Source organism: Marmota marmota, unplaced genomic scaffold, assembly GCF_001458135.2.
Source record: "Marmota marmota marmota unplaced genomic scaffold, marMar, whole genome shotgun sequence".
In the NCBI taxonomy this organism is placed as follows: Eukaryota; Metazoa; Chordata; class Mammalia; order Rodentia; family Sciuridae; genus Marmota; species Marmota marmota.
Window position 1 is genome coordinate 27101181 of NW_026000221.1, and position 14569 is coordinate 27115749.

At 36.9% G+C, this 14569-nt stretch overlaps 1 protein-coding gene across 1 annotated transcript in view; it reads left to right on the plus strand.

Annotated features, from left to right (window-relative positions):
• Positions 1-198: 198 nt before the first annotated feature.
• The window catches only part of Brd7 (bromodomain containing 7), a gene marked incomplete at its 5' end in the record, with an annotated part of 39125 nt that continues 24754 nt past the window's right edge, over positions 199-14569 (plus strand). Inside the window, 2 exons of the mRNA XM_048792224.1 lie at positions 199-432; positions 14336-14465. Coding sequence (XP_048648181.1) covers positions 199-432; positions 14336-14465 — 364 coding nt within the window. The remainder of the gene's footprint in view (positions 433-14335; positions 14466-14569) is intronic.

Below are 14569 nucleotides of genomic sequence, written 5' to 3' on the forward strand. Positions count from 1 at the left end.
CGGCGGGCGGCATTCCGGCAAGCCGGGGGCCCCCCCCTAAAGAGGTCGGCCCGAGAGGCCCGGGGGCGTTCGGGCGGGAGGCGCAGCCCCGGGTGGCCAGGGTCTGTCATTCAGCAGGTGCTTCGGGTGCCCACGCGTGCGAGCTCCGCGGCCTGGCTGCGCCTTGGCGCCCCGCTGGACGGCCAGTGCCCCCTCTAACCGAGGCGCACTCCTTTTGTTTCAGAGTATGTAGAGAAGCCTTTGAAGCTGGTCCTAAAAGTGGGAGGGAACGAAGTCACCGAGCTCTCCACCGGCAGCTCGGGGCACGACTCCAGCCTCTTCGAAGACAAAAACGACCATGACAAACATAAGGACAGAAAGCGGAGAAAGAGGAAGAAAGGAGAAAAGCAGGTTCCCGGGGAAGAAAAGGGGAGAAAACGGAGAAGAGTTAAGGTAAACTGGTTGCATTGTTTCAGCTTTGCTGAAGGCTCGGCTGGCTCAGTTGTCCAGTGCCCACCCGGCTTCATCTCTGTGTCCAGTGCGACACTGAAGCGCCTGTAAAATCTGGCGTGTTTTGAGGTGGAGCGGGGCAGAGTAGAAAATTGAATCAGTGAGTTTCAACAGTGTTCACGCTTCAGATGTTTAAGTGGCTTTGGAGCAACTGCTTCCAAGAACACTTTTAAACATCTAAGAAGAGTAAAAAGTCACACTCAAGAAAGCCTCTGTGTTCTAGGTTTGTCAAAAGTAGTCCTTTCCAAAGTGAATGGAATCTAATTAACTGTCTTTCCAAGGATAAACAAGTATGTATCTGGAATTATCCCAGAATTCGGGTACTTCCCAAGTTTAACCTGCCACTGAGTGGCTTAGTAAAGTCAGTTACTCTATCTTGAAGGTAAATCTTTGCATAGGTTGATTTTGTACAACAAAAGTGTCTTATTGCGTGTAGTTAAACACTGGTAAGTCACCCAGTCTTAGAGATTTTCTCTTTGGAATTTCTTAAATCTATTAATTTCTGATCCAGTTTTTATTGACTTTAGCTATACTGTGTCAACATACAGTTTATCTAAAGTTTCCATTATCTTTTCTAAATTATAAAAATCATGTACATATAATCTTCATACTTCGTAATACAGAAGTGACAAAATTTTAAATATCCTTTCTTCACCCTAGTGCCTTATATCATCTCCATTTCCAGAAGCAACCAGCTGTTTTTTAAATTAATTTTTATTAATAATTAAATTATTCATGAATGTACTTTTAAAAAGTTAAGAGTATTCAAGGCTTTTAACAACAAGCAATCCTCTCTATTATATCTTACTGATGTTACAGAAGAATTTAAATTTGCATTCTTGTACTGCTCCACACCCCCAATCACCTACCTCCATTCTTACCATATTGGTGAATCACAAGTATTGGTTAAATAAATATTTGTAATTACTTTAAATTATTATTCTCTAGAGATAAGTACAGTGTACAAATACAGAGCTGATCTTGACTGACTAGTTAATTGCTTCATTGGTTTATCACTTATTAATGCTTCCCAAACTAATATCTTTGAAAAACCCATCTGTGTCATGTTTTTCAGATGAAAACTGGTTTAGTTACTCACTGGGGCTCCTTTTGCCTGTCTCCTAGAACCTATGTCTTCCTCTTTCTTCATTTTTCCCTTTTTCTGCTCTGGTAGAGTGTTGGTTTAGAAACTTTCTAAGAAAGCATGCATAGTTACATTTTTTATGAGTTCTTACATGTTTGAAAATCTTTACTCTTTCCCTGTAGATTCTTCATATGGGTTGAATGTTTAAATTGGTATGGAGTTTTAGATTGAAAATTACTTTCTCTCAGAATTTTAGAGGTTTTGCTCTATTTTCTTCTGGCTTCCCAGTTTTGCTGTTCAAAAGAGTGTTGATAGGGCTGGGGGTTAGCTTAGTGACAGTACTCTTGCCTAGCATGTACAGGGCCCTGGGTTCAAGTTCTAGCAGCAGCAGCACCACAATCACCTCTGCAAAAAAAAAAAAAAAAAGTCTGGTGCCATTTTGATTCTTAGTCCTTTGTGTATGACCTATATTTGCTTCTTTGGGACTTTTGGAATACTCCTCCTTTTGTCTTCAGTGTTTTAACTTTCACAGTGGCTATTTATGCCATCAGAGATGTTTCCTGGAAGGATCACAATTTCCTTCCTTTCATTTTCTCTCTCCTCTCTTTCTGGAACCCTTGTCATTTAGATATTGAACTCCTGAATCAGTCCTCTTAATTTTTTTATGTATCCCTCTCTTGGATTTCTATGTTCTTCAAGGAAAGCCTCTGAAGTTTATCTTCTTTTATTGTATTTTATTTCAAATCTTATGTTTTGAATTTCTAAGAAACTGTTGTCCTTTTTAAATAGCATCTTCTTTTTTATTTTATATGCAGTATATCTCTTTTCTCTGAAGATATTAAAGTATTTTTTTTCCCTTTTTTCCCCTTTAGTTTTCTTTTGGTCCCATCATATTGTCTTTATCACCCAAGTTCTTCAGGCTATGTCTCTATTATGGTAAAACTGTCCTGTAATTATCTATTTATATTTAAACCTATAGCATAGAAGAGCGAGCTGATAAATACTTTGTGCCTAGACACAGTTTATCAGTTGCTGGATTTCCCTATAGAGCGACCAAATAGGGATCTGATATTTTGATGGGGAAATCCCTCAGATGTTTACATCTTTTTTTTTTTTTTTTAAGTTGTAGTTGGACACAATGCCTTTATTTTATTTATTTTTATGTGGTGCTGAGGATCGAACCCAGCACCTCGCATGTGCTAAATGAGTGCTCTACCGCTGAGCCATAACCCCGGCCCCCAGATGTTTATATCTTACAGATATTTTCTTTGAGTTTCTCACTTTCTCCAGAGAAAAGTTCCCTCTTCCTGGGAGTACGATTTTACCTGACTGCTAGAATTTCTGAAAGCAACCAGGGGAAAGAGTGCTGAAGCTCTTACTACTCTTACTATTAAATTCTCTGCTTTCACTCAAGCATCTCTCCCAACTTTTGACTCATCTCAAGGTCTGGAGACTCTGATTCTTCATGTCTCCAAGTTCAGAGCTTTTCCAGGGTCCTAGGATCTTGGCTATTGTCATAGGCATCCAGCACTTTGCACATAGATAGTTTCTTGCTCTCTCTGTTCTGCACTCCTCCATTTGCCTTCCATCTCTCAAGTGAGTTGACACCTTTCATCTACTGTTGCCTCTTTTGTTCCCTGTTCTTGCTGTCATCTTGATTAAATAGAAGTTGAAGTGACCATTTTATCTATTTTTGGTTCTAGTTCTGGCAGCTACTGCCATAACACTATTAACTTGTTTTATCAACTTTCTCATTTTTATTAACTACATAATATTTAGTTTATGGATGTGCTAGATGTTATTTTATTTAATACTACTATTTGTTGTAAGAAGTGCTGCATTGAGCCTCATTTAACAAACTTTTGTACACTTTTATAAGGATATCTTCAGGATAGGATCCTGGAATCTCCCCCTCTGTGTTCTAACCAGGCTGTCCTTTTTTTTTTTTTTTTTTTTTTAAATATTTATTTTTTCGTTTTCGGTGGACACAACATCTTTATTTTATTTGTATGTGGTGCTGAGGATCGAACCCAGCGCACCGCGCATGCCAGGCGAGCACGCTACCGCTTGAGCCACATCCCCAGCCCCCAGGCTGCCCTTTCTTAACTGTGTGATTATCGTTAGCCACCTTATATTTTGATGCCATTGCAAACTAAGATGTATTTGCATCCACAGTTTCATCTGGCTGTAATAATGTAGTATAAGTAGGTGGACGAGGAGTGAAGCACATTTGCCCAAATTTCCACTTTTCCAGGACTCAAGACTAGGAACCACAGGACATTTTCAGATTCTGGGGTATTATAGTTTCTGTAGAAGCTTTTTGGGTCATCCCTTTTTTCTAGACCAGACTGGTCATGGGGAGAGTGGTATGTTTGGGGTTCTTTTTTGTTTTGTTTGCTGGTGTTACCTAGGGACGAAGTCTCCAGAAGAGGTTGGCTCTCTGAGCTGTGTTCTGGATCTTCAGGGAGCTTTAGGAGTCATTGGTTTCTTCTTGAAAACTCAGCTGTGTGACACCCATCATCAAAGCAGCCCATGAAGTGTGGTTCTGAGTAGTTGGTGACTCTTAGTTGCATGCAGTAGAATGGAAGAAGAGCACATAAAAAGAATAAATTACACCTTTTCTTTTTAAAATGTTTTTCTAAAAGGCATACATGACTTCTGCTTCTGTTTCATTAAGCAGAAGTTAATCACGTGGCCACTCTAGTTGATAGGGAATCCAGGAGATCTTGTCTTTCAATTGAAAAGAATGAGTGAGGGCACGGTACCCTGCCAAAAATTAGGAATCTGGGTGTAGCTGTTCATACCTGTAATCCCAGCTACTCAGTAGGCTAAAAGGAAGATCACAAATGAAGCCAGCCTCAGCAACTTAGCAAGACCCTGTCTCAAAATTAAAAAATAGAAACGGCTGGGTATGTAGCTCAGTGGTAAGCACTTGCTTGGCCTGTGTGAGGCCCTGGGTTCAATCCCCCAAACCTCAGGAAGAAAAATCAGAAATCTGGTACTTAGAAAAATAAGATAGTTTAGGGGACACACAGAAACACACAAATGTACAACACAAAACCCTCTAACTTTTCAAAGTTGTCTTAGTTAAGTGGTGATTTTCTTTTCATTAGGAAGGCTCTGTTGACAACATTAAAGTTTAAACTGCCTCAACAGATACGATCACTAGTATTTCTTTCTGTAGAGCTGCAGAATTTAATTCTGACCAGAGCATTAAGAGTACAGCATGCCTTGGTTTAATCAGTTCATAATCTAGATACCATTCCTATAGAAGTGGGTTGAATTATTTTTTCCTTATGTGTTTGGATGCTGAGCAATTGCCAAAAAATTGTATAATTTAATTCTTGGTGGTGGTTTTTTTGTGGTACGAGGAATCAAGTCCAGGGCATTGTTGAGCATGCTAAGCACATATTCTACCAATTACACTACATCCCCTGCCCAGGATTAAGTCTTACAACATTACTAAAAATTAACATTTGTAGAAATTCATACTTAACATTTCAAGTCACATATTCTCATAAAAGGTAAAAATAAGTGGGTGGAATGACACACACCTATAATCCCAGAGGCTCAGGAGGTGAAGACAGGAAGATAGTGAATTCAAAGCCAGCCTCAGCAGTATAGCAAGGCCCTAATGAACTCAGTGAGACCCTGTCTCTAAATAAAATACAAAATAGGGCTGGGGACGTGGCTCAGTGGTTGAGTACCCCTGAGTTCCATCCCTGGTATACCCCCCCCCCAAAAAAAGTAAAATAATCACTTGTGAATAAAAGGTGTTCATATCATTTGATTGAGTAATATATGCACAAGAGAATAGTTAAGTAAAACTAAGGTTCAATGTGTAAAATTTTGTGTAGGCTAGTATGTTGATAAAATGACAATTGTTGGGTATGATAACACATTCTTCTAATCCCGGCTACTTAGGAGGCTGAAGCAGGAGGGTTGTAAATTCAAGGCCAACCTGGACAACATTTTTTCAAGATTCTGTCTCAAATAAGGGCTGGAACTGTAGCTCACTGACAGAATGTTTGTCTAGTGCATGCAAGTTCATGGGTTCAGTTTCCAGTAGAAGAGTTTATAAAATTATTTTAAGTGAAATATCCCTAAGGTCTGAGATTGTGGCTCAGCATAAAGCGCTTGCCTAGCACATGCGAGGTGCCGGGTTGAATCCTCAGCACCACATAAAAATAAGTAAATAAATAAATAAAGGCATCGTGTCTAACTACAACTAAAAAAAAAAAAATTTTAAATCCATTGATATATACACACACATACATGTGTACACACATCTGTAGCTCCATTGTGACTATTAAAAATTACACGTATAATTTACAAATAACAATTGCTACTTATTTAGCACATATTACATTGCTAGGTTCTATACTGAGTGCTTTATATATATTGTCTTACCATAATTTTGAGAGATCTGATATCATAATTTCTTTATTTTTAATTGTATTATTCACATAGAATTTTACCATCTTGACCATTTTTAAATGTACAGTACAATGTTAAGTATATTTATGTTGTGCAGCTGATGTCTAGAACTTTTTCAAATTTATTAAACAACTTTCAATTTTTTTCCCTTTGTTCAGCCCCGGAAACTACCATTCTACTTTCTGTTATTATGAGTTTGATTATTTTAGATACCTCACATAATAGAATCATATTTATCTTATTGTGACTGGCTTATTTCACTTAGCATAATGTCCTCAACATTCATCTGTGTTGAAGCATGTGTTAGAACTTCCTTCCTTTTTAAGGCTGAATGATAATCCATTGTGAGGATATACTACAATTTGTTTATCTGTTCATCAGTTGGTGGACATTCAGTTTGCTTCCACCTTTTGGCTAGTATATGAATAATGGTGCTATGAACATGAATTGTACAAAAATCTCTTGGAGACTCCATTTTCAGTTCTTTTGAATGTATACCCAGAAGTAGAATTGTTAGATCATGTTATTTTCTTCTTCTTTTTTTTTTAACAAATAAGAAAAATGAAGCTCAGCATGGTTAAATAACTTGCCCAGAGTCATGCTGTTAGTAACAGAACAAGAACTGCCTCTTAGATCTTTAGTTGAGGTAGGAGTATCACAGGTTTGAGGCCAGCCTAGGCAACTTAGCAAACCCTCTCTCAAAATAAAATAAAAAGGACTGGGGATAGAGCTTAGTGGTAGAGTACTCACCTAGCATGTGTGAGGCGCTGGGTTCAATCCTCAGTACCACTTTCAAAAAAAAGAGGTCTTTTTAATAGAGTTGAACAACAACCTCTCCCCACATACGTGGAAGAATAAAGTCTGCCCTAACAGAAACAGAGTTCTAGTTCTGAAGCTCCAGAAGTCACAGGGATCATCAAGAGGACTTAGGAAGTAGCATTTAAATCGTACTTTAGAAATCAGAATTTACTGTATTCCTCTGCATATTCAGTTAACATGATGTCATCTGTATGGTCTGAGGAAAATGGCCCAATCGTAGAAGTGTTCGTTTCACATTATTCACTTTTGTATTTTCACAGATGGGATAAAGTCATAAGTATTGTACTTTATGGGCTGCTTCATGAAGTCCATATAATGTAAAGATGGGCAAGTGTGAGGATAGGTACAGGGGACATAAAGTAGCTCTCTTTTTAAACATAGAATACATGAAGGAGAGTATAGAATATGATCTGAAAGACAGTAAAGATGACAGAGTAAGGAATTTGAAGTTGATTATGTAGGAAGTGGGGAGTCAGAAACTTCCTAGTGGAAGAGTGATTGTGATAAAAATTGAGACTTACTAATGTGTTAACAGTATGTAATACTGTTGAAAAGAGTAGAGTCTGCGGAAGGAGATGTACTTTGAAAACATTTTATTGAAATAGCTCGGGTGAGAGGTCTGCATTCCTTTATGAAACGCACCTACTCTTCTAAAAAGCATAGTCCTGACCCAAATGATGTCTTAATGGCTTTGCAGGTGTAGATGTTTTAAAGATAATAAATTAGTCTCATTCTAGGGAAATTAATAAGAAAGGATAGTCATTTTTAAATTGTTTAAAAATTGAAAGCATTGACAGATATATTCTTATTTATAAGGCTGAGAGTAAAATTTATAATGAAAATTTAAAACTACTACACAATAAATTCCAATAAGTACTGTTTTATTAAAGCACTATACTAGGTTCCAAAGGGGTTATATACTCATAAAAACTAACATCTGAGTGTTTGCTGTATGCCAGTTAGTATTCTAAGTTCTTAATGTAGTTTTATTATTTTAACTCTTAAAAGCAGCTCCATAAGGTAGGTACTATTAGTAGTAGTTCACTGAATTGCTTAGTTAACTGAGGCACAGAATATAAAGTAGCTTATCCCTAGTGAGGAAAAGAACAGCAGGCGACTGATGGTACTAAACAGGATGGGAATTCCATCAAAACATGATTCATTGACTCATTTGGTGTCACATCTGCCACACCCAGGATCTCAGCCATTATGGCTTTCCCAGATTGACAGAAAATCCTCGCTCTTTCTCAATGCTGTTCTAATGTGCATCTCTCCTGAGATTGTGCTTTTAATCACAGAAGATCTTCCAAGAAGGAAGAACTCAGACTAAGGGCAGATGAGTAGTGTTGCTCCTGTGACAGAAGTGTGCTTATTCATTGGTTCAGATGCCTGTCTTCTAGCCAGACTGTACTAGGCTCACATGAAGAAGATAGATGATAGAAAAGGAAGGGAGAATGGGTGAATGAATTCTACAGGAGTTCAGAGTTGGGCTGGGGAATCAACTACAAAGGTTAAATAAACTTTATAGCCTGTTAATCCTAATAGAGGTTTGAATAAAATGTTCCAGAAGTCCAAGGAGATGTGTTTCTCATTCGGCCTTGGAAAGCTAGGGGATATCATCATAGAGGCAACAGCTCACCTGTGTAGTGAATGCTGCTTTCAACCTAAGGCCAAAAATGAGGCATAGCTACAAAGTAGTGGAACTAAATTTTTATTGGATTCTAAAATCAGCTTTTAAAGGGGAATTCTGAAATTGTTTTGCACATTAAATTTACACATTAGGGGCTGGGGCTCGGTGGTAGAGCACTTGCCTACCATGTGCAAGGCTCTGAGTTTGATCCTCAGTACCACATAAAAATAAATAAATAAAATAAAGATATTGTGTCCAACTACAACTAAAAAAAATTTACACATTAGATATTCATATTCTACACTTTTTGGGGGGGGGAGGGGGCTACCAGGGATTAAACTCAGGGTCACTGAGCCACATCCCCAGCCCTATTTTGTATTTTATTTAGAGACAGGGTCTCACTGAGTTGCTTAGTGCTTCACCACTGCTGAGGCTGTTTTGTTTGTTTGTTTGTTTGTTTTCTAAGAGGGTTTTTTTTATATTTATTTTTCAGTTTTCGGTGGACACAACATCTTTATTTTTTATTTTTTTTTATGTGGTGCTGAGGATCGAACCCAGCGCCCTGCGCATGCCAGGCGAGTGCATTACTGCTTGAGCCACATCCCCAGCCCTGAGGCTGTTTTTGAACTCGCCATCTTCCTATCTCAGCCTCCCTAGCCGCTGGGATTACAGGAGTGCACCACCATGCCCGGCCACATTATTCACTTCTGTGTTTTAAAATACATGGATACAGTCATAAGTGCTGTGGGCTACTTCATGAAGTAGTGTAAAGATGGGCAAGTGTGAGTATGTATACAGGGGACATAAAGTAGCTCTCTTTTTCAAGCACACAATACATGAAGGGGATGCTACTTTTGTTGTTGCTTCCAAAAGTAGACAGTTTATAGGACAATACTTATTACTGAGGACTTCAGCTAGGTGTATATATCAAGTTCCTATTTTATACTGTCTTCTGAAATTAACTAGTACTACAAATACATACTTAGTAAATATTATGTACTAGGCTTTGTTGAGCTTAGGATGCAAAGTTGACTAAGACAGGGGCCTCTAGTTTACTGGAGGAAACTCCAGTAAAAGACAAATGTTTTCTCTAATATAGTGCAACAAGTGTTGTGATACTAATACTATGAGCAGAAATTTGCTTTATAAGTATTACAGATTAATAAGATAACTTTCCACTGAGTCATGGACAAATTAGAATCTAGTCTGAAATAAGAACATTGTGTTTGTAATTATGGATATGACTATTGTTCCTTTCTCCTACCTCAGACCTTCATGTACTAAGGATATTTCCTCTGCCTGCAATACTTTTCCTACTCACCCCCTCCATTCTCAATCTGCTTGGATTCTTTATCCATTAGCTCTAATTTGGATGTTAACTTGTATACAAAAGCCCTTTCCCATTTCTTCAATCCAAATTAGATCACCCAATAATTATTCTGTCCTTGAAATCTTTTTTTTTTTTTTAATGAGTTGTGTAATGTCTGAATCTGCTCTTACATTATGAGCTGCTTTGGAGCAAAACCATGTGCATTTTACCTATCACACTATATCTGTACAATAGAGCCTCATGAATGAATAATTGCTCATTATATGCTAGATAACACACTAAAATTTCACATACACTATCTTATTTAATTCTTCAAACAGTCCTGAATTATTACATCTGTATTAAAGATGAGAAAATTAGACTCCAAAAAATGATATGGTTTATTCGTAATCTCATCGCTTTGCCATTATTTGTGACAAAACCAGAATTTGAACCCATTTTAAAAGCTATACTACAATGGCATCAGTATTTTTGTTTAGTTTTCTGTATTTAGATAACAAGATACACTAGCTGCTAACCAGTACTGGGGTCTCATAAAACAGCTACATAACTGATAAAAGCGTACATAAACTTGTGGTTTTACATGAATGTGTTACTTCAACAGAACAGTCACAATAGGATTCTATAGTATATTTTTAATCATAAAAAAGAAAATTAGAAGGATGGGATCAGAATTTGGGGTAGAGAAGACCTGTGGAGATGAAAGCCTCTTGTATAGATGAGAAACAGGCTAAAACAGTAGGGTAAGTTGTTCAGAGTTAAATGTTGGTAAATTAGAAGCTAGTTCTCCCAGATCCCAACCAGTACTAGCATGCTACAATATCCATTTTAACTGAGTGCTGTGGTACATGCCTGTGATCCAAGCAATTTGGGAGACTGAGGCAGGAAGATTGCAAGATCAAGGCCAGCCTCAGCAACTTAGTAGTGAGATTCTGCCTCAAAATAAAAAGGCATGGGAATGTAGCTCAGTGTTAAAGTGCCCCTGGGTTCAATCCCCACTACAACGCCATGGGGGTTAGTAATAATCAACAATGAAATTTCCATCTTGGGGGGTAAAGAGATCTGGTAAGAGTAAGTGACATTGGGCTGGGGCTGTAGCTTAGTGGCAGAGCACTTGCCTTGAATGTGTGAGGCACTGGATTCAAGCTTTAGCACCACATAAAAATAAACAAAAAAAGGGATGCCATTCATCTACAGTTACAAAAAATAAGAGTAAATGACTTTGCTTAAGGTCATAGGGTATTTTAAGAATGAAGCTGGACTTCTTAGACCTTGGGTCAACAAACTGGCAACACTATCTGGTTTTTTAAATACATTTTTATTGAAAGAGCCACACCCATTTATTTATAAAAGCAGTCAATGGCTGCTTACATTGCTATAACAACAGAGTTTAGTGGTTGTAAGACCTTATGAACTGTAAAGCCTAAATGTTAACTGGATGTTTACAAAAAAGATTGCTGACTCTGCACTGGCACCTGATCCTAGTTCTGTATCCCTGGGAGAGTGCTTTTAAGTTGTCCTTTCTTCACATTTCACATTTAATAGGAAAGAACTTGTGTCTCTGGGGGTCTTTTTCTACAGACTAGATGTTCTAAACCTGCCAACGTACAAAAGATTTATGCTAGTTTTTCTAGGCAAAAGTAACATACTTTACAAAACAAAAATCACTGCTACAGAATATGTGGTAAGGCTGTAAGAACCAGATGCCAGCCAACCTATATTAATAGCAGGATCAAATGCATGATGAATTCAGTTTGAAACCATGTCTAGGGACATAAAATATCTCTTTTTAGGTACAGAATACACAATAGGAAGTATTGTATAATATAAACTGATTGCATATTCTATAGTAGATGCTTTGGAGCCTGAAAATGGAGTGCAAAACTCTGTTAGTAATTCTTAGCACTAGCAATACCCACATGCCCTCAGGCTCTTCCCTATACCTGTTGGACCAGTAATTCTGGGAACAAGGCCTAGCCTTCTGTTTTTTTATCAAGACCTTTAGATGGTGGTGATGAATTGAGTTTGTTGGGTTTTATTTTCTTTGGTGGGGTGTTTTGGGTGTTTATTTGTTTTTGTTTTTTGAGTTAATAAGATCCTATTCAGAACTCTTGAGCACAAAATGGGTATTTGGGGCAATTTTACTTCAAAATTTAGTTTTAGGGCTGAGGTTGTAGCTCAGTGGAAGAGTGCTCATCTTTCATGTGAAGGCACTGACTGGGTTCAATCCCCAGCACTACATAAAAATAAAGTGAAGCTGTTGTGTCCATGTACAACTAAAAAAGTATTTTAAAAAAATTTAGTTTTAAAAAATGGAAAGTACAATAGCTGTGTGTGATAGTGCATGCCTGTAGTCTTAGCTACTCGGGAAGCTGAGGTAGGAGGATCTCTGAAGCACAGCAGTTTGAGACTAGCCTGGACAACATAGTAAGATCCCATCTCTAAAACAAAAATGCAATGTAGAGAGAATAACCAAAACTTACACCTGCATACCAACCATTCAGCTTTAGCATTTGCCTTCAAAATTACTGATAGAGTTCAGCATTTTGCCTTCTGTTATTTTTTTATTTTGCTTTTTTTTTAAGAAATGAGAGTACAGACATTGGTGAAGAAATTCTCCTGTGTAGCCTTCCAGAATCCCATTTCTCTCTCTTTCTAGAGAAAACCACTGTCTTGAATTTAGTGTGCATCACATGCCTTTTTAAGAATAATTTTACTAGCTCTGCATACATCTTTAAAGAATAAATGCTTATAGGAGCAGATGCAGTGATACATGCCTGTAATCCTAGTGACTCAAGAGACTGAGGTAGAATCGCAAGTTCAAAGCTACTCTTGGCAACTTGGCAAGACCCTTTCTCATAAATAAAAAGTACTGGAGATGTAACTCAGTGATAGAGTGCCCCAGGGTTCAATCCCCAGTACCACCAGAAAAGAAAAAGAAAAAAAAACCCATCAGAATATATGCTTAGACATTTTTAAACTTTAAATAACTGATCTTATAACATGATTCCGTAACTTTGTTTTTTTCTCCAGAAATTTTCAGAATATACCCCATGATGATACAGTATTTTAGTTTATTATTTACTGGCTATTTAAATATGCCATAATTTACTAATCTGTTTTCCTTTTAGTGTCATTGGGTAGTTGCCACTTATTTTATTATTTAAACTACTCAGTAATATTCTTGTACTTATATTTAATGTGTTATGAAAAGAAATTTCTCTGGAGTATATGCTTTGGAAAGGAATAGCTGAGAATAGGGTAAAAGCTTTTGCAATCTTTGCTAGATAGTGCTAATTGCTTTCTGAATGATTATCCCTGTTTACTTACCCATTTGCAAGGTATGAAAGTCCCCATTTCTCTACATTTTTATTAAAACTTGTAGTTTTCATGTATTTTATTTTTTGCCAATCAGAGAGACTTAAAATGCCTTCTAGTTTTTCAGTTTATTATTAATTTAGTTTGGGGGAGCTTGGGTTAGTTTTTATGTTTCTTGACATTTCAACTTACTTCTGTGTATTACCCCTGATACCCTTTATTCATTTTCTTTTGCCTTTTTTACATGGATTTTTAAAAGAAATGCTTTAATAAAAAGTTCATACTTTTATGAGTATTTGTGTTTCAAGTACTTTATCTCAGTCTATGGCTAGATTTTTGGCTTGGTTTATGGGTTTTAATGCAGCACCAAACTTTAATGTCAGATTTATCAAGTTTTTCCTTAAAGATTTATTATTTTTTGTATCTTATATGAGAAAATCTTTTCCTACTTTTAGGTCTTAAAGACTTTTTTATCTGAAGTTTTAAAGCTTTGTGTTATACATATCTTTATCTGGAATTTACTTTGGAGTATTGCATAAATAATCTAATTTTATTTTCTCTTTCCATGTAGATGACCAATTATCCTACCACTACCTTATTGGCTTATAATGTCATCTCTCTGATATACCAACATTTTCCTATCTGCATGGGTCTGTTTCTGGCTCTCTAATCTGTTCTGTTGGTCTATTTGCCTATGCTTATGTCCAACCCACATTGTCTTTTTTTCAAGACACATTATTGTGACTTTTTCCAAAACTAATTTAACTGTTCTCCTACTCTTTAAGGTAAACTATATATTCATCTTGTTAAATTCCATGAAAATTTCTGTTTTACATTGGTATTATCTTGAATTTATGAATTACTCTGGAGAGAATTCATGAACATGGTATATCTCCTTTATTCAGCTCTTCTACTATGACTCTCAGTAATGTTTTATGGTATGTCCCAAAAGGTTGTGGGCATCTTTTAGTATACTTTTTATTCAGTATGTTGTATTGCTTTTTGAATACTGTTATTTTTCTAATTGGTTATTTCTGGCCTAGAGAAGCATTTTTTTATCCTTTTATTTGAATGTTATTCTCTCCTTTTCCAGTAGATGGCAGTAAAATACATTATTTCATTAACAAGAGTATTTTCCTTTTTTTCCTCACTGAAATTAAAACAACTTATATATTTGAAGGTACTGATTCTGATATATTTCTAAATTATCCACCTTTGTCCCATTTAGGAGGATAAAAAGAAGCGAGATCGAGACCGTGTGGAGAACGAAGCAGAGAAAGACCTCCAGGGTCATACCCCTGTAAGATTAGACTTGCCCCCTGAGAAGCCTCTCACAAGCTCTTTAGCCAAACAAGAAGGTAGGAATAACTCTGAATTATTTGTTCTGAATAAAAAGCCTGATATTCTTACAACTAGGGAAAGTGGGCTTCGTTGATGAAATTTTCTCTAAAGTTTTCTTATT